The sequence below is a fragment of the Tachypleus tridentatus genome, chromosome 12 (assembly GCF_004210375.1).
Source record: "Tachypleus tridentatus isolate NWPU-2018 chromosome 12, ASM421037v1, whole genome shotgun sequence".
Classification (NCBI taxonomy): Eukaryota; Metazoa; Arthropoda; class Merostomata; order Xiphosura; family Limulidae; genus Tachypleus; species Tachypleus tridentatus.
The window spans coordinates 2,000-22,500 of NC_134836.1; the positions used below are offsets into that span (position 1 = coordinate 2,000).

The window sequence follows — 20,501 nt, forward strand, 5'->3', positions numbered from 1 at the left end:
CCAGAAGATCCCAAAAGCAAAGAAGTTACATTTGAAGGAGAGAACTGAAGAAGGCAAATGCCTCAACATGGAAGGAAGAAGGAATAGGTACTCCATAAAAATACCCTATATATAGGAGAAACATGCAAGAAAAGAGTCAGTAGACATTTCTGTAGAAGAATCAATAGGGTAAGACAAAGCTGAAAAAATAGTTGGAGGGATAAAATGGATAGGATTAAAAAAGACTTCCCTTCCATACAGGTCACAAGGATTTTAAGTACACAGAATCAAAAATAAAATATGCCTGATGGTAAGTTAAGGCAAACTGAACAAAATCCTGTTGAATGTTAGGCATGAAAGTACCCTCACCTAAAAGAGAAAAATTATCATCTAGAAAAATATCTAGAGAAGGAAGGGAAAATTATACTTTAAAACATGTCCAAAAGGGTGAGAAAGGCTTAGCAGATTCCACAGTAGAGGCCTCAGAAGGCAAGCTATAATCAGGTGGATGAAAACAGATGAAATCTGGGTCATCCGAAATGGGTTTGGCAGTTGTAGGTAGAAGGTGAGCAATATCAGGAGAAAAAAGGTCAAACCCTGGGCTATAAGGATCTTCACAAAACAAATTAATTATAAAAAATATAAATTATAAAGATTTAAGAAAATAAAATAGTTGATGTAATGTAAATTTAGGTAAGTGTGTGGTGAAATAAACATGTGTTAAAGAAAACATACTTTCGCCCTGAGTATCCTTCACTACACATGACAAAGTTTGTCTTACATTTGAAATTTTATTAAACTATTTTTTTTACATCATATCAATTAGTAGAGCATAAAATCTTAGCTACCAACCCATATTTTAATAGTATACAAGTATTTAGTTCATAATTCTACAAGAAAATATTTTTAAAAATCTTGTATTCTCCCCATTGTGATATGCAACATTTTCTCTAAACATCATCTTGATTTTCTCCACCATCCCCCAAATGAGTAAGAAATTAAACATACATTATTCACTATATAATAGTTATTGGTCAGACACACCATTATTTCTATATCCTTCACTTTTATTTAGTTACAGAGCTTTTAATGGAAAAATAAAACTCTTCCTGTCACATCTACTCTTTTAAGATGCTAACAATTCTCACATATGTTTAATTATATATTACATATAACTGATAGAAAGTCTGCATTTTCAAGTTCAAATGATTTATTTAATAGTATTGTGTTCTAAACAGATAATAGTCAATGTCACTCAAAGTACAAGCAATGTTCCAGCAAATAACTAGCTTGGATGAACTTGTAATGGCTCTTATCACATAGAAAGCCAGAAAAATTATGAGAGGTAGTGTGTATTGTACTTTTTTGAAGTGTTATTAGTCTACGTTCCTTGTGGTATTATTTAATTAACTAAAAATTATTTTGAATTACTATCATTTGCATTAAAATTAGGCTTAAATGTTCTCAACAATCAATTGCTAAAAACAAAATATTGGTTTATTCTTCATTTATTATTATAAAAGTAACTAAAATGTAAAAATATGGATATTTTTAGCCTAGTTCATACTGGGTAAAACAATATCATAAAAATGTTTCAAAAGACACAAGGCAAGCATGCGAGCAGCATGTGAGTAATGTAATTCAATAGTGTAAAGTGATTTACAACTTATAATGACATGGATATTACTAAGACACGGTTCAGATAAAAATCATAGGTACAAAAACGATAACATTTAATTATAAATAGATGTATACTCTCATGAGCTTAAAGCTAGTTATTATAAATGGATGTGATTTTATGTTACAGTCTGAAGTCATTCTAGGAATAAATAAATTATAATTTAGATGTATGTTTTTGGTGGTTATCAGATCAGTGAAATGAGTGATCATGTTTTGAGTTAGGATAGAGAAAATAACAGATAAAATAAAATTTTACTTTAATAAATGTCTTAAATATATTTAGGAGGTTTTGAGGACAGAAAGCAAATCAGAGACTTCTGAGATGAGAAAAGTATTTTTAATCGTAATATAAAAATCACTTTGCACACAGACTTAAAAACAAAATATTCAATATCTTAATGGACAGATCTTTATTAAAATTATTCTCTAAAAATATGATCTTTTTTACATGTAAAAGACTTATAATGACTCCCAAAATTTGAGAAGATATACATATTATATTGAAAATTAGAAGTATTAAATCTACAAAGACATGAAATGACTACAAAAGTTATGTAGTTGGTCAAATTGACCAAGCCTGTGCTGAACGAGTCAACCTAATTATCAATTTACCAGTAAGATGAACTATAAGTGAATAAAAAGAACGATTAAGCCTAACTGGACTATGCAGAACAAAGTATGTCACTAAGCTCTTATTTTGTTTTCTAGTTTGTAAATGCCTGAAGTTTGAGTTTCTAATTTGTTAATCACTATAAATATTATATGGTAGGCAGAATAAAATATAAATTGAGAAGACATGCCACATGAGACAAAGAAAAGTCTATCATTTCTTTAAATTTTTTTAATGAAGAAATTAAAATATGTATAATATTAAAATTTAAATTATAAACTGTTTTGATGTCAATTTCATTGACATATAATGATAACAAAATTCTTTAATTAAATTTTGACTTTACCTATACTACGTCCAAGACACAAGTCCCAGGGAGAACTGATTGGCTGCTCCTTATTTTGCTTTCCACCAACTTTATCAGTTCCTTGATAGCCAGTTCCAGCAATAGTTGTAACCACTCTCAATGAAACATTGATCTGTGAAAGAAATTAAAATTTTAGGATTCATTTTTTTCAAAAAGTAACATTGTACAATATATTCAATAATTATTTTTCTTTAACATAATTTGTTATCAACTATTATGTATCACTTAAAGTAACCTCTGAACTATAAAACTATTTTTCCCTTTTTTGTCCAGAAATTTTACTATAATGCTTATTTCCAAAGCATAAAACAGTTCAAATGTACATATGTACCTGAACTTATGAGTTAAACTGCACAGTGAGACAAAAAGATTATGTGAAATGGTACTTATTTATGCAGTGCAACACTTCAAAAGTTATATATTAAACATTATGACCTAACAAAGCTATAGAAATCAAAGGGTCTAACATTTATGATCAACTATCTGTAGTTTATGAGACTTTTGTCATAAGCTAGGATACCTAGTATCCAAAATAAAATGTTAACTTTGTAAAACTTCCCCTTTATAACAAAATGTATAAAATAAGTTTAATACAGTTATTAGCTCAAACCTCTCGAATAAGGTGATTCTCGGTGTCAGCAACATAGATGATGGCTGGATTTTTCCATACAATACCTTGAGGTGATCTGAATCTGGCTTGATGAAAATTGCCATCTTTGTACCCAGGATCTTTTCCTCCAATCACATGCTATTATAACAAAAAACTTGAGTTGGGAAAAGTACTGTAAACAAGCAAAACAGTCATTAGTATGATGAACAATGCAAAGTTGTTTTCAATAGAAATCTTTTCATGTCTAGTCCTATAGTCCTAGCAATTCTGTTACAGCCTATCATGTACAAACACTATGGTGATTTTGGTTGTTCATTTTTAACAAGACATTATCACTGCTACAGAGTGCAGATGTGTAATGTTACTGTCAAACAGAATTAAAAATTAGGTTTTTTCTAGTTTTTATGTTGAAGTTCACTTATATTATGCATACAAGCTGCAACAATGTCATTAGTTCTATAATCAACCTTTTCTTCTCATGTGTGTGTGATATCATTAAAGATTTATATATTTCATGAATCTCAAATTAAACAAAAATCTAAGAAAGACCACCATAGTATAATATAAGAACTTACTGTCCAGTCAAAGCTTTGTATTTGTGTTAATCCTGTACTATGATACATAGATATTTGTGATATGTAGTTGCAAGCTTCTTTACATGCATGCACACACAAATATGTTTAAATGAGCTAAACAAGCCCATTCAAAAAAAAAAAAAAAATTAAAGAATGTGGATATAAAAGACATCCAGTGTACAGATTAAATGGGGGGTACAAATTGTGTTCTTGATTTTGGATATGATTGAAGTAAAACCCACCCTGCAGTGGTGATACAGCATCTATCAGTCTTGAACTCTATTTGCCAGTCTGAATTAAAGAAATAAAAGTTAGGAGGGTGAGATGTGGCTGCTGAAGTCCATTATGTCCCATGTCTATATCACCCTTCACTGCTTGCAGACAATTGTGGGAAGGCCACTGCTCTCCAAAGTAAAAGAAAAATGAAATTAGGTACTACCATTTGGGGTAAGTAAGATAAACTTACCTGCCAAAGTTGGTATTTCAGCTTTCATTTTTGTAGTAAAATACCAAAATCTCCACATTGTGAAAATGCAGGGACAAGGTTATACAGGGTGTTTGGATAGTCACTGTGCAGTTTTGTCTGTTAATAAATATAAAACTGCACAGTGACTTTCCAAACACCCTGTATAAGCCCAGTAGGAGAATCAAGAAAACTCCTGGAAGATAGTAAAAACACAAAGGATCAGACAGGTGAGAGAATGATGAAAAAGAAAAGAGGTGCAAAAACAAGAGACAGATTTTATGAAAGAGCTTACAAAACTCAACAATTCCTGGTAAAAGAAAATTATAGGTGTGCAAAGAGCAGAGAGGCTGTCACTAAAGGTTTCAGGACCAAGAATCTGCTCCAAGAAAGAGTTATCACCCAGAGACTTGACACAGACCACATGCATAGAATACCAGATAGAAGCAGATGAATGAAAAACAGGAGAAGGTGTAGTTCACAGGACTTCCTGGATCAGGTATTCAGCAGAGGCATCCAGGAAAATCAACAAAACAAAATAATACTGTCAGCAAACAACCACAGCCCAAGAACCCAAAGTACTCAGACCACTTCCAAATATTGGTGCAATGAGAAACGGGACAAGAATTAGAATACTCAAAAGGAAAGCATCTAAGCCAAAGATGCTCTAAGACCAAAAAAAGCCAAGTGAAAACTGAGACAGTAGCAGTTCTCCTCATCAAAACTATATTTTTACAATAGAGCCACAGTATGGAAGTGAAGGGAGGAGATATAAGCAGAGGAGTAAAGATTGTTGTTGATGTTTTTAATTAAGCACAAAGCTACACAATGGGCTATTTGTGCTCTGCCCACCATGGGTATTGAAAGCTGGTTTTTAGCATTGTAAGTCTGCAGGCATACTGCAGAGCCACTAGGGAGCAGGAGTAAAGATAAGACAAAGGTAAGCTGATTGTGTGAAAGAAACAAAATAAGAAAATGAGGTGTGCCTTAGGCAGGAAAAAGACAGAGACTATGAATCAAAATATACAGAAAGATTATGATGTCAGCTATAGCAAAATAGCCATGAAGACTATGAAAGAAAAGGAAGATGTTGGTCAATAATGAATTGGGATAGAAAGAAATCCATAAAGTAAAGGTATCCAAGTTTCATTATAATATAAAGGTGAAAGAGACAGTCACATACCTGAGACAAAAAAGAAAAGAAGGAATTATCTATTCTTTTTCATAGAGCGAAGAGCCAGAAGCAAAGGATGAAAGTGAAACAGTTGGATAAATTGTCTACAGGCATGGTAGGCTTCATAGAAGACAATTATATGGAAAAACTGAGGGACCTGAACTGGAAAATTAGCAGTATCTGCATAAGCATAAAATACTAAAACAGTTGCAAGTTAGGTAATAGTAGTGCAGAGATGTGACATTTCTGAAATGACAAAAAAAACAAAACATCATAATCTTATATCAGTAAGTTAACACTTAAGTTTAAAACTTATGTGAAACTATAAGCATTTTAGCTGATTAGTAGGCTTTGCTAGCCTTTCAAGTTTTTGTCACTGCCACTGGTGTTAGTCTACTCATTGTAATTTCACCCATGTAAATGTTCATTTGGGCACTTCATTATCTTCCACAATTATTTTTTCACTTTTCATTAAAATTTGCTCTGACACCAGACCATAAATTTTTAGCATCCAAATGTTTAACAGTTATTCACGGAATTATGTAACTGTATATATTAATATAAATAATTCTAACATTTTTTAAATGTCAGCACAAACATGCAAATTAAATAGAAAGCTAGGGTTTATAATTTTTTCCCCTCAAATGCTTATGAAATGGGTTATTACATGTATGATTGAAATATCACCAAATTAACAAGTCGATGGTGGATGTGGGTAAATACTAATAAACACAAGTAAATTAGATAAACAACACATTCATTATCTCTGTAGGAAACTTTAAACCCTATCAAAGGGCCTTTTCAAACCAAATGAAAGTTAACTGCAGAAGCAACACAAGTAACGAATGCTTGTTTCAGTTAAAAAATTATGATCTCAGTGACAAATGGACAACTGAAAACTAAGACTGTTTCAGTTACCAAATTACAGGCAAAATACTGTAGCCTCCATTTTAAACAAGTTTTTGTTACAATATACGTATATGCATAGTGTATAAGTGTGTATAGCTTTGCAGCAAAAAATTAGTTATATTCCTCACATTTCAACACTTTCAAATATATGAATATCAACCAAAGGAGAAAAGAAATACTAGATTCATGGCAAAGATGAAATCTCAGATAACTAAATTTGTAGTTAGAAGACAAGGGGTGTCTCTACACTACAAGTTGTTGAATATTAAAAGTTCAATCCAGAAACTAACAAAGAGGATGGTTTGAGGTGTATCTTTTCAAAATTTGTTAAATGTTTAAGTGAAATACAGTATTCTAAATTTCCATACTACAGTATTAAGGTCTACTCACTGGGAGTAAAGTCAGTATATGTTAATAAAGCCACATTCTCATCATCATTAATTAAATAATTGTCAACCTTTTATGCTTCTGACATCACTTTTAATGTTTAGCTTTCAAATGAAATAAGTACAATTTCATCTATGCTTCAGTAGGGCAGATTGAAACAACACAATAATCAACAGTAGGACAAGCAGAAAGGAAACTTTTGAAGGCAGCAACAGACATAATTAATATTTTACTTGGGTTACTGCACAATATCTACCAAGGTGGCTCTAAACAGTTCCTGAATATCTCTATACCTTATTTGGAGACTTCAATGCTTCTTGTGCTTGGTCATTAAGCTGGTAATGCACTGACAAATTTCAGCCACCTTACCATTTCAAATCTTTTTTTCACAGTCCCAATGCTAAAAGTGTATGGGAAATGCTTTTTTCTAAGCCAGTAAAAATGTCCAAAAAATTTCAGTTCAAATTAAGAAAAAACTGGAATGGGTAATTTGTTTTTTCTCAACAAAAATGTCCCCTACTGACTTGTGAGTGGCCTGTTAAAATGTTTCTCTTAGCACAGTATTCCTTTTAAAACTAACCTCAACTACTCCTTCTCGATTGAGTATCAGAATCCTATGGTGACCAGAATCTGCTATTACAATTCTTTTGCCAACTCCATCCACACAGACTTTACCAGGAAAAAGTAGAGGAGAAACAGGTAGAGATTCACGCAAAAGCTTAACAGGCACAGGTGAAGAAATGATGCTTCCTCTCATCCTAAAATATTCTACAGCTGTCTCACAAAATAGCTGCAAGTATTCTCTTTCATTTTCTCCCACCAGGGTAAAAAGAACTTGGCTTTGAGGACCTTAGACCATTGAAGAAATATATTAAAGTTCATAATAATAAATATAAACAATTTAAAATGCTTTATGTGATACACATACATTATATTTCTTCTGGGAACAATGAGTAGAGTTACTTCACAACTATTGTTTTTCATTCTGTTATGACTTTGGTAATCCATCATTGCACTTTCTCCATCAGACTGATATTCTTCTAATACCGAGGCCATTAAAACTGAGCACAGTACAACAAATGAGGTCAAAAGAGTTCTATTTGTAAATTAACAATAATCTTTATAGCCTTATATTTTAAAGATTTGGAGACAGATTTTAATAACAGGTTGTAATTTTATTCATCACATCCAAACACTCAGTTACAGATTTAAAGTTTTTCAAAACATTCATGTCAAAGCTTCATCTCCATAAAACTAGCATTCTTCTAAAGCAAGAGCTTTTTATCTAAGCTTCTGTTTCCAAGTCCACAATTTACACTTTTGAATTTTTCTGTATCTGGAAACTCCAGAAATTGTTATATTTCTCAATCAAAATAAGAGGAAAAAAAATATCCATTGTAATTAATGGATATAGATAGCCAGATACTAGGAACTACCTATCAAAATGTCAAATTTAGAAAAAACAAACTGTAATCTCTCATATATAATATATAAGCGCGCACACACACGTGTGCGAGTGTGTTATATTGCAAGAAAACAGTGCAGACAGTCCTCAAAAAGCTTTACATGAAATTTAACAGGCATGCAATAAAATATATAATAAATTAAGTACACCATTCTTTACTGGGCTGCTAAAAGTTTCTACTAATAAATGCATATAATAGTATTTAACTATAATCTAATTTGTGGTATGCTTCTGCTACCAAAACTTTTACTTTATAACAGCTCATCAAGTTGGTTGAAGTACTACTTATATTACCATTTATGGGGCAAGTCTTATGGTATGGAACACCTCAGTAACAAGTATATATGTGGCTTAGCATTAAGCATTGACACTATTATTCAAATGAACATACAATACCATTAGACCAACCTTTCTTAACTTTGTAACTATCAACTTGAATCAATATTCTCTCTGAAAAACAAGTCCATCTCTGTTATCAGATTAACCTACTCATCCTATTACTAAATATTTGTATCACCATTCTTTCCATTCCACTACTCAAATAAGCAACAAACAAACTTCCAAATGTTTAACAATTTATGCACCTGAATCAAGATAATCCAAGTTCTTCTATGCTCAAAAGAAATGAAATCCAAACCTGTGAACTTCCCTTCATAACAAAAGTTGCTCTACTACTCCAGATACTACTGGCTAACACAAACATTATTTTACTGCTCTTGAGTAAAATGTATATTAAGCATTTATTCCTTACACTTCTGATTAGAAGATACTGTTGTTTTACAAAAGGATTTGGATCATTTAGTAAATTGTGCAAATAAATGGCAGACTGCACTCAAGAGCAACATAGAGGGAATCAGCTGCACTAAGAGGGTGTGTTAAACTCTTACAGGTGGAGGGTTGTTATATGCTCATTTGCATGATACAGCACAGCTATAGCATGTTCCATGAATGTAGATAGAAGCTTGAAAACTAGCAGTGAGAAAAGTTTTGCACAAACAGAGGGCAACACAAGTCAAGAAAAGAAAAGAGGAGGTAAAGCTTTACATGAGAGGAAGACGGAGTATTGAAATTATGTTTAACAGTAAAGAACTGTAAACCTGGATTTAAGATTTTGCAAAGTAGAAATTATCTGTAAATTATTTATTTTATTTTTTGAATAGGGTGGTTAAAATTTGGAATAAACTAACTTATAACAAGGTAAACACAACAATCAGGAGAGTTCAGAGAAGGGCTTAATTAATAGATGAGTAAGGGATGGCTATAGAGGCAGATGGATGCCTGATTAATCGAATGAGACAGCCACAATTTTCCTTTGAAATTTTAAGTGACATAGAAAACAGTTCATGAGCTAAGTAGAAGACATCAGATATATCAATTTACAAAACATTTCTGTCCATTTTCAAACCATTACAAAACTTAATCGACACTGGATATTGCATTATATTTTATCCTCTTGGTTATTATTATGAAAGTAAGTCACACCATTAAAATTATATGTAATAGTTTGTAGGAGTATACACATGCACACAAACATATATTACTTATTTCACTTTTATCATGGCTATTTGACTACCCTTGGAGTTATGATAGTTTTGCATAGGACAATTTATTATCATATTAAATAACAAAGTTAAAAGAATACACTACATTAATGAAATTTGAAATATAAATTACAACTTTATTTCTTTTAGAAATTCAGCCACAATAGACTAAGAGAATCCTTGCTGTTTCTCATGGATTATGTTCCTATTAGTTATGTAATATGTTTTATTTAAAGGAATTATCTTTGTACTTCAAATACCTCACTTGAAAACATAAACTTAGAAATTCACAATGAATTTGTTGCATTACACAGGCACAACCCAAATGTATAAAAAATAAAAAAACACAATAAGTAAAGAAAAGTAGTTTTAAAGTCATAAACATCACGTCAAATGCAACTGAAAAACTTACCTAAAATAACAAGTGTTGGCCAGCATATTACATGAAGTTCTTTCCATAACCAACCCTGTGGATCATTTACCACAGGATGAGAAATATTATATCGAAGAACAGCACTCATAAGGTTAGATAAAACTTTTTCATTTTCAAACTTTGCTGAATGGACCCCAACAATGATTAATTCCCTATTCTCTGGAAATCTCAATTCTAGATTGTGGAGATCAGGAAGAATGTGCATACAGTTGATACAGCAGTATGTGAAGAAATCAAGTACAACAATTTTCTTGTTTAAATTTTTTAAAAGTGATAGAGGTTGTTCTACATTCAGCCAGTCCAAATCTATAGAAAAAAAAATCCAAAGGTACTAAAATACCATTACTTTATCACATTAAGTTTATACAAAAGTATAAAGTGAAGAATCTTACAAATAATTTAACAAAAAGAAGCTATTGGTATCTCTCTACCAATCAAAGTTTTAACATAGTTAAAACTATTGCAAGTAATGTTACAGCATCATTAAAACATTTTACATTTATTTCAACCATTTAGAAACTTTACATATCCTATAACATTAAAGAAAATCAACACAGATTTAGACAACAAGATCTTGTGTAACCAATCTGTTACCATTTTTTTAAGCAAAATAGTTATCTGGATGATATAAAAAAAATGAAAGTAGTTGCTACAAAGATATTTTGCATGAAAATTCCATTGGTAGGGAAAACTATTTAGCTGAGCTCTTAATTTCTGATTGGACAGGCAAAAGTAAACAAATGTGATCAATAGTGGGCAGACAAGTGCTAGATGATTAGTAGTATTTGATAGGTGATTTAACTGACAGTCTCATCAATCAGTTAGTACAGCACTGCTGACGACATGACAGATGATTCTTTGTACAAGCACAAAATAAGGAAAAAACAAAAGGGGATCATCCTTGTAAACAACTACATTCTTCTAAAATGTTCTAACATATTATCAATCTTCCTATTTTAACCTAGTTTTGGTATTTTAAATAATATTAAAATTGTCCTTCCTTCACATGATAGACAATCTAAGGTTCCAGTTAAATATTTTCCAAAAACATTTTTCATGCAAAAAAAAATTCACACAAACTGTGTTTAAAGATAATCTAGACATATGTCACTTGGTAAATGAATTACTAATGGCAACTAGAAATGACCATACAGCTGTTATTTGGTTTCTTTTTCAAATGTACAGTTATCCCATACTGATCATTTGGCCTTGACACACTGACCTACTCACACATTTTCAAGAGGCAACAACTACACAGCATGAAAGTAAACATACAACAACCTTCAACCAATAGGAGTGTGACACAGCTCCTAACACAGTTAACCTCTCTCTCCATCTTAGCTTAACTTTGTTCTGAGACTGAGCAATATAAAAGACATCAGAAGTGGAAAGGCAAGAAAGGTAAAAGGAGGTAACAATCTATCAGAAATACATTTTCAGTGTAGAAAAATACAAGACCATGTCACCAAAAGGAACAGAACTTCTCATGTAATGGGAAAGAGAAAGCAGGAAATATTCCGAACCAGAAGTTACATAGATTGCAGGAATGGAATAGGCCTAGCTCTAATGGTAATTGAAAACTACCAAAATGAATAAGGTATTGACAGTGGGAGAAGGACTTAGCTACCTTGAAACATAGTCTCACAAAAAAAACAAACCAAAGTTCCAAAATTGACAAGTTTTACACTCCTATCATATGATAAATACAAAAATATATCTATATGACATTCTAGGGTATTTTACTCAAGTTTGATGCCTGCACAGGTCATATGAAGATCAAAATAGACTGTCTATGCAAAAAAAACAAACAAAAAACATGGCACAAAATATATGAATAAGAATGGTATAAAGATGTAAAACATCAATTAATGAAATAAGGGTATAAAAAACGAAGAAATAAATAAAAAATTAAAAGGTGAAAATAATCAACAGTCAAAATGTCACATGATCAATACAAGCCAGTCCATTTAGTACATGTTAAGCTCCGTTACATAACCCTAAGTCATTTCAAGTTATCTCAAAGTCATAGGAGTCGTGTAGGTTCCAATCATGTAATGTTAAGTTATATTAGATCAAACATATGTCATGCCAATCTTTGTATTGAAAGCTCATGTCTGTGACTAAACAGTGGATATTTAACTACACATTACAAACTTTTGTTTTCTCCTTTTCTAGTGCAGTCATGGCTGAAGTAATAACAAGGTCATCAAGTAAAAACTCAATCTTGAATAGTTACACAAGTCTGGATTCTTGGAAAATTGATTGTTGGATTGGAACCAAAGAAAGGTTCATAGTTACCTAAGAATGGTGATGTTCTACTATTTTTTTTTTTAAATGTGGGCTATTACTGAAAGCCAGTCAGCAATATGTTATCAATGTGGTCATCTTAAAAGTGTAGGCATTCCAACATCCATACAAGACGATCATTCCATTGTTAAACTCACAAAACCAATCAACAGCTATTAAAAACTTGTGATAAAACAAAAACAGGTCACATTTTTTAGAGATGGAGGTGCCTTCCTGGAATTTTTAACTCTGATTCTTGATATTGCCCATAAAAAGGCCATTCATATGATTAAGTATTGCACTTATAGAACAAAAGCTATAATCACAAAAGACAGGACCTTTAAGAAGCCCAGTAAAATTCCAAAGAAATGGAATTAAGGTCACTGGATAGAAAATACTACCAGAAGTTGCAAAGAAAGCAAATGCCTATTAATCAATGAAAACAGCAGGAAAAAAACAAAGAACTTCACTTCATCCAGTGATTCTGAACTGAAAGATTTGTCTGATAAACATGTTGAAAATTCTCAACAACTCTTCAACAAAAACTATCCAAAACCACATCTCTGAAACTTCTGCATAATTCTTGGTCTAGTGGCAAGAGCACAACAATGGCTAGCAGACTGAATTTATCAAAAGAAGCATGTACTGTATTGAAAGCTGTTTTTCTTCCTGAGGAAGTTGTGTCATTGTATGATAGTGCTCTGTCAGTCAAAAGCACCTAGCAGGTAAGAAGAAAGGTATGCAAGACTGCTCGTGAAAACATCTACACAATTGTTCCACTGAAACATACATTCTTACACTGGAATGGGAAGTACGTTCCAGAAGTCCAGGATGAAAACAAAAAATGATTGTCAATTCCGATATGTGGAAATCCAGATAATAAACTAAACTCTTTGGAGTACCTGTAATAACAAGTATAACATGTGAAAATCAAGCAAAAGCTTCCTTTAAACCTACCAGAAAGTAATTCATTGATAATACTCAAGGTTTGGTCTTTGACACAACAGTATAAAATTCTGGTTGGAAAAGTGGATCCTGTGTATAACTAGAAAACATAATGGACAAAAGATTGTTTATGCTTGCATTTTGTCACCACGCTGTTGAGTGCATTTTATGTAATGTATATAAAGGGATCTTTGCTAAAACCTGAGAACCTTAAAATGCTCACTTTATCAAATTTCAAGATTCAGTTTGTACAAATATAAATGAAAAATAAAAACAGAATATTAAAGTTCCAATTATATCTGAAAAGTAAAAAAATAATAATAATTGTGTAATTCAATTGCTGAAAGGAATTCTTTCACACTGTAACAGAATAAACTACATAACAGTATTATAGGGAATACACAGAATTTATACTACTTCATTTGGGGACACTACAGAATGTGGAAAACTGGATAAAACCAGATATTGCTTACCATGCTCAATTAATTCAATTTTATAACTGGTGAAGATATTTGCTTTTGTGGAGAAACTAATTATGACCAGTTCATGATTCAAAATTGGAAGCACAAAGTAAATTCAATGCTTTGGTTTTTGTACAAAAGCAGCTTTTATGTTTAGTGGCTCCTAATGCTCCAAATAATGATGTTTAACTGATTAAGTTGATTATCCACAAGTTACCAATGCTGCACTGAGTGTCCTGAAACATGTCTGATACTTTTCTGAAATGTGTGATTTTCTCTCTATTTTCAAAATAGTTGCCCGATTCTCTTTGGTCATGAATAGCTCTGAAACTGTCTGAAATTCCAAAACCAAGCAGCTATGAATGAGGTGTTGCTATTTTTAAGAAATTGAACCAAAGCACCAAACTCATAAATTTGATTGGCCCTAAGTCTTGTTTTCTGAAGAAGCGGATTTATTTCTTCAAAATTAGAAAGTGACAAATGACTTGTCAAAGTAAGCAGTTCAAATGGTTCAACAAATTATAAAGAGAATTACAAATGATAAAATGTAAAAACAGTATCTTCTGTAGGTTGTAATGCAGTGTTAGAAGATGATTCCTGACCTAAAGAAGAGTACCTTCAATAATATTTGACTGCTAACTATGGTTCATATGCATGTTAAGTAGTGATTAGAGTACATATACTATGTTGTAATTCTCTGTGTAAAAAAATCACCGATTGTTCATAAATTTAGATTACTGGTTGTAATATTTTTGGTTATATGACTGTCATACTTATTTTGCATGTACTCTGTAACTTCTGACTTACGAAGTACAGTTAAAGTAAAAACTATTAAGTATTTATCTATATGTTGTTTTTTGCCATATTTTTCACACAAGACAGCCTACTTAGACCTTCAAATGGCATGTGCAGGGGTAAAACTGAAGTAAAATGCCCTAAATTGGGTATACAAATATACATTTGTATTCATCATAAAATAAAATGGAGAGGGATACTTTTCAATTTTAAAATTTTTGTTTTTAGGCAAGACCCTATTAACTAGCCAACCAACCTCTGCAGCCTCTTGAAAAAGAAACAGAAATTGATATTGGTATATGATGGAGCTAGAAAGAGCCAATCATCCATATAAAAGTGGAACAAAGGCTCCTGAATTGGAAAAGATAACCAAAGGCTTTAACAACCCACCAAAAACATAAGTAACCAAAGCTAGCCCAAAATGAAGAGCCTGGAACTGATGGGTGCAGCCATTATGGACAGAACAACAAAAACAAAACAGGATGCTGGATAGATGAGAATGAGGAGGTAAGCATCAAAGACATCTAACTTCATCCAAAGATCAAGACTGAAACTCCACAGGAGAAAAAAGTAGGATGAATCCATGGTAAATCAAGGAAGGTCTAGGAAGCATTTCATGAAAGAGATGTCAATGATGGGGTACCAGTCTCCAGTCTTCTGGGGGACTATGGACATAACAACATGTCTTAGAAGAACTTCCCTGTTCTACAGCAACCTGGCAAAGAAATCCAGAAATCCAAAATCAGAAAAAATGGCTGGAAATGGAATTCTGAAGAGTGGGAGTGATGTGGAACAAAAGGACAAGGAAGAAGGGGAACTAAACTGGAGAATGTGCTTGTGAAAAGAACCCAAATAATTCAAAGATCTATGGTGAAGAACTCCCAAACTATGGCAAAGCACAAAATCATGGCCCCACCATGTAGTTACCTGGATCACCAGGGCACCAAAGAAATTAATGAATGAAATGACTGTGAACCTTGGAAATCTGCAGAACAGCTAATGGTAAAAGAGGAAAAACGGGATGAGACATGAAATAAATGCAGGATGAAATAAAGACAAACAGGAAGCCAATGAGGAAAGAAAGGTGTGCAAATGCAGACTTAACTCTAGTCACCAGAGTGTCAGTGAAACTCCCAAAGCCATCTTGCTTTAAGAAAGAGAGTAATGCAAATATCCCCTATGGAGGCTGTGGTAAATGACAAGATATTTCAACACATGGATCTCAGTAACAGAGAAACCATGTGGGTACAAAAATAGCATAAGATAAAAATCATGATACCAGTCACCATTAAAAGCCCATCATGGAATTGATGAAGAGCCTCAGACAGAAGTTGAATCAAGAAAAGGAAAAGGAGGATGACAGATATAGGAAAATTGAGGTTTAGAAAATTTACTGAAGTAGTAGAATCAAAACCACACAGAAGCAGAAGAGAATTTATCTACTGGGATTCCAAAGAAGGAAAAGCAGATATATGGTAAGCCACAGCAGAACCTTCCATATGGTATGGGGTTTAAAGCATACTGACTCCAGAATATAACTGGTCTGCAATCTTAATGGCATAAATCCCAATATCCAGTAACATGGGAAAGAACAAAAATTGGTCCAAAGGTTTCTCCGTTGAAAGGGTAAGACAAAAGGTAAAATACCAGATTTATTAATTCCAAGAAATAAGGAGGAGACCCAGGTGTTGCCACAGGAGCTAAACATGATCATGAAGCAAAGGCAGAAGACAAGCTGTCAAAATCATGTTTCTTGTTTCAAAACATGAAAGAAAAATCCACAAGCAAATTGGGAGCCAGCATGCATGTAAACTCCTGGCAAGCCAAGGCAATAACATTTCTTGCTGAAAATTGTGGACCTAATGTCAAAATAATTAACTTTTTTTTTAGTAAGGTAAACTGCAAGAGGAAGATCAATGATAGTAGCTATACCATCAGACTCAGAATTAATTTTAACATACAGTGAAAGTAGCCAAATTCAAACAGGGAGTTCCAGAGAATCAAGTATTATAATCAAAGACAAATAATGGTAACATGCACTAAAATTTAAAACAGGAGTAACAAATGTGAAAAAATTGAGGAATTAATAAAAAAAAAAAAACAGAAGAAACAGATAAAAAATTCCATGAAGAAAAACACAAAAACCCATCTGATCACTGAGTGACAAACTGAGAAGTGAAGATGAACTTAGCTGGATAAAGAAAGTCAGCAGTACTAGGAGCTGTATTATGTTCCTCTTGGTGAATGTTGTTACACACTCATTTGCATGCTGTCATGCAGCTACCTCACATATAAACATGTGAGAGTAGATGACAGTATCAAGGTTAGTGGCAAGCAAAAGTTTGCACATATGGAGAGCAGTAAAAGTTAAAAAAAACTATTCTGTAACACAGGTACGATACTGTATCAGAACTGACAGATTTATACTTTCAATTTAATAACAATTATTTCTTACATGAAAAAAGAAAAGACCCAAATTTGAATATTTACTTTTTCTTTGTAGATAAAATGTAGTTGATACAACACATGGATCTCAGTAACAGAGAAACCATGTGGGTAGGGAAATAGCATAAGATAAAAATCATCAAAGCACAAAAAATCATGATACCAGTCACCATTAAAAGCCCATCATGAAATCGATGAAGATCCTCATCCAATTCAAAACATAACATAAATCCACAGAATAATCTGTAGCAACACAATAACAATATAATTATGTACATTCAGGCCATTACCATGGCAACTAGCATTACATTTCAGACCAAACTCTAAAACTGTATACACAACAGTATTAAATTAAATACAGGCAGGTCCTTTTAAATTCACACCATATACATCACAATGCCACTGTGAATACAATCAGAGGACCAGTTACACCAAGTTTGTAACTATTATCATCATCTTACCTGGATGATGTCTCAAAAGATCATAGAATTAAATATGCCATTTGTTTTGAGACATCTACATATAATACACAATGTTACCATAAAAACCTTTGTTATTCCTTGAGGAGATTTAAAGGTTATGCAAATGAAATATAACTTTAAAAAGTGAAAATAAGTATTTCTGTTTTTTATAATGAAATTTGTCTTTCACACAAAATTATTCAGTAAATTCTCAGACAAATCTTTAGTTAAAATAATTTATTAAAAAATTTGATTTTTTGTATGCAACATACTCTTCACATTTGTATACGTGCATACAACTTAATGAGGGATTTGTTGGTTCATCTAGGCCAACCCACCCACTATACTAAACTTTAAAACACTAAAGCCAGCCTTTATTATTCAAATATATATCAAGCATTCCCTTAAACACCTTTAAATTAACTGCTCCCAACATATCTGAATGTAATTCATAACAAAAAGTAACCATTTTGTCAGAAAAATAAAGATGTATTAGCTGAAAATAACTCCTCCTTTGCCAAATATTATGCATTTGTAACCTCTGCTCTCACTGTTTTCATCACTAGAAACAAAAAAGGATCATTCGTGATGACAAGAAACCCACTCAAAGTAAAAATGTATCTTGGGATAGTTGGTATGGGTATTAACAATTTTACTAATAAAGCAAAGAAAGTTTTGATAAGTGACTTCTCAAATATATTCCATCTTTTTTGTTGGAAAATACACTAGTTAAATAAACTGACACTTGGTTGGGTTATTGATTGTTGTTACTGATGGAGAAAAGTCAAAACATTTCAATACTATTAGCATTCTAAGTTAGTACTATTGATTTTTCTCATTTTCATTAATGACACTGATGATAAAAGAGTCAGCAAAGAATCTAAATTTGTAAATAACACAGTTGTAAACTAAGTTTTTAACGTTTTAGTTTAAAAGTCTGCTGGAAGGAGCATGTTATTACACTAATGTAAAGACCAAGTGAGTTAAACATTAAAGGTTAAAATATGTGCAAGTAAGCATGTACATTCTAGCCTTCACGATTGATTGAGTAGGGCATTTTGATGTTAGATAATACATTCCGTATTAGCAATGAATTTGTCTATTCTGCTATTCAGTTACTCTGTCAGTTACAAATTCATATATCAATACTAATTGAAATTGGTATACTCACCATGACATTAGCATTATAATGTCTACTGAAACACTGTTTGTAAAAGTAGGTCATTAGTTTAAGAGTTTATGCTGAACAATTTACTTATCAAATTAAGTCTATAACATATTAGTAAACACGATTGCGGCAAACATTTAATTACTTATTGTAGTAATAAATTATTTTTTATCATTACCAATGATTACGTGGACGAACTGAACTTATATTATAAACAAGTTATATCAATGTATTAAATTATGGATAAACCATCCAATGACAAAACATGTTACAATAATGTCAACAAACCACATTAACAGGTATTTAAAATCGTACTCTTAAAAGTAAATAATGTTATGCAAATTACTTATACAATTAATACTATTTTTAACTAAGCCCAGTACCTGGTAGAAAATCTGGACAATATACTTCAGTATTAGAACAAATAATATCATTAAAATATTTTACGATGTGATTTTTCTTCTCCTCTTCATCTGATATAGAATTTATTCTTTGTACAAGTTCAAACTGGCATAATCTTAATCTTTCTAATAGCGACAAATCACCTAAATCAACATTCATATCCATTCTTGCCTCGCGGGAAACAAATTTGCAGCGTTTACTCCACCTACCTTTTCTGTTATTTTCGTATTATAATACTTAAAAAAAAAAGAAAAGAATTAGACAAATAAATATTTTGTAATTTTATATGTAAATGCATACTTTTCCGTTATTAAATATTATAATACATATAACATGAAAACATGATTTACCACATAAAATAGGAACGCTTTAGAAGCATGGTATTAAGACATTTGAATTCTCGTAGACATTAATATTTTAAAAAATATTATTTTGAGATAAAAGAATAATATACACTGTTGGCCAAAATCTTAAGACCAATGAACATAAAGAAAAATATGCATTTCGCGTTGTTAGACTGAAGCACTTATTTGAGTAGAGCTTCGAAAGACGAAAATAAGGAAAGGGAAAATAAAAATAAAACACTTTTTAGCATTTAATAGGGAAAATTGCGGTCGTTATTGCGAATAACTGCAAACATTCGCTTTGGCATGGTCGATATAAGCGTTTTCAGAAGGCTGGCTGGAATGTTATTCCAAGTGGTATAGATGGCTTCACGAAGATCATGCACTGTTTGAATTGACGTCCATTTCTATAGACTTCCCTTGCCATCTATCCCCAAACATTTTCAACGGAGCTCACATCGGGCTAACACGCTGGATGGTCCAAAAGAATCATGTTATTCGCCACGAAAAATCCTTTATCCTGCGGGCATTGTGGATTGCAGAGTTGTCCTGCTGAAAGATCCAGTCATTTCCACACAAGCGAGGACATTCATTCAATACGGATGCTCTGTTCAACATGCTAACGTAGCCAGCTGCTGTATGACGCCCCTGTATAACCTGAAGCTCCATTGTTCCAAATGGAAGGAGAAAGCACCCCAGATCATGATGGAATCTCCTCCACTGTGTCGTGTATAAAATTTCTCCGGTGGGATATCCTTATGGTGCTAGTAACGTTGGAAGCCATCTGGACCATTCAGGTTAATTTTTTCTCATCAGAGAACAAAACTTTTGTCCACTTTTCTACGTCCCATGTTTGGTGCTTCTCAGCAAAGTTTAACCGAGTTGTTTCGGGGTGTGGAAGGAGACGTGACCTTTGAAGACGTTTACGGTTTACCGATTAACGCTTCGTTTCAGTATGGTCTGAAATTTTTGACCACCTTGTATTTAGGCTAATTTCACAG

General features: G+C 32.4%; 1 protein-coding gene across 1 annotated transcript; it reads right to left on the reverse strand.

Annotated features, from left to right (window-relative positions):
- Positions 1 to 406: 406 nt before the first annotated feature.
- On the reverse strand, positions 407 to 19,343 carry LOC143234907 (NHL repeat-containing protein 2-like; the record flags this gene model as incomplete). Its single annotated transcript, XM_076472603.1, has 6 exons — positions 19,138 to 19,343; positions 10,173 to 10,499; positions 7,335 to 7,603; positions 3,247 to 3,384; positions 2,616 to 2,748; positions 407 to 591 (listed from the first exon to the last, which is right to left on the reverse strand). Coding segments are annotated over exons 1-6 (1,236 nt in total), but the record flags the coding sequence as incomplete, so codon positions are not given.
- Between the last annotated feature and the right edge of the window lie 1,158 nt (positions 19,344 to 20,501).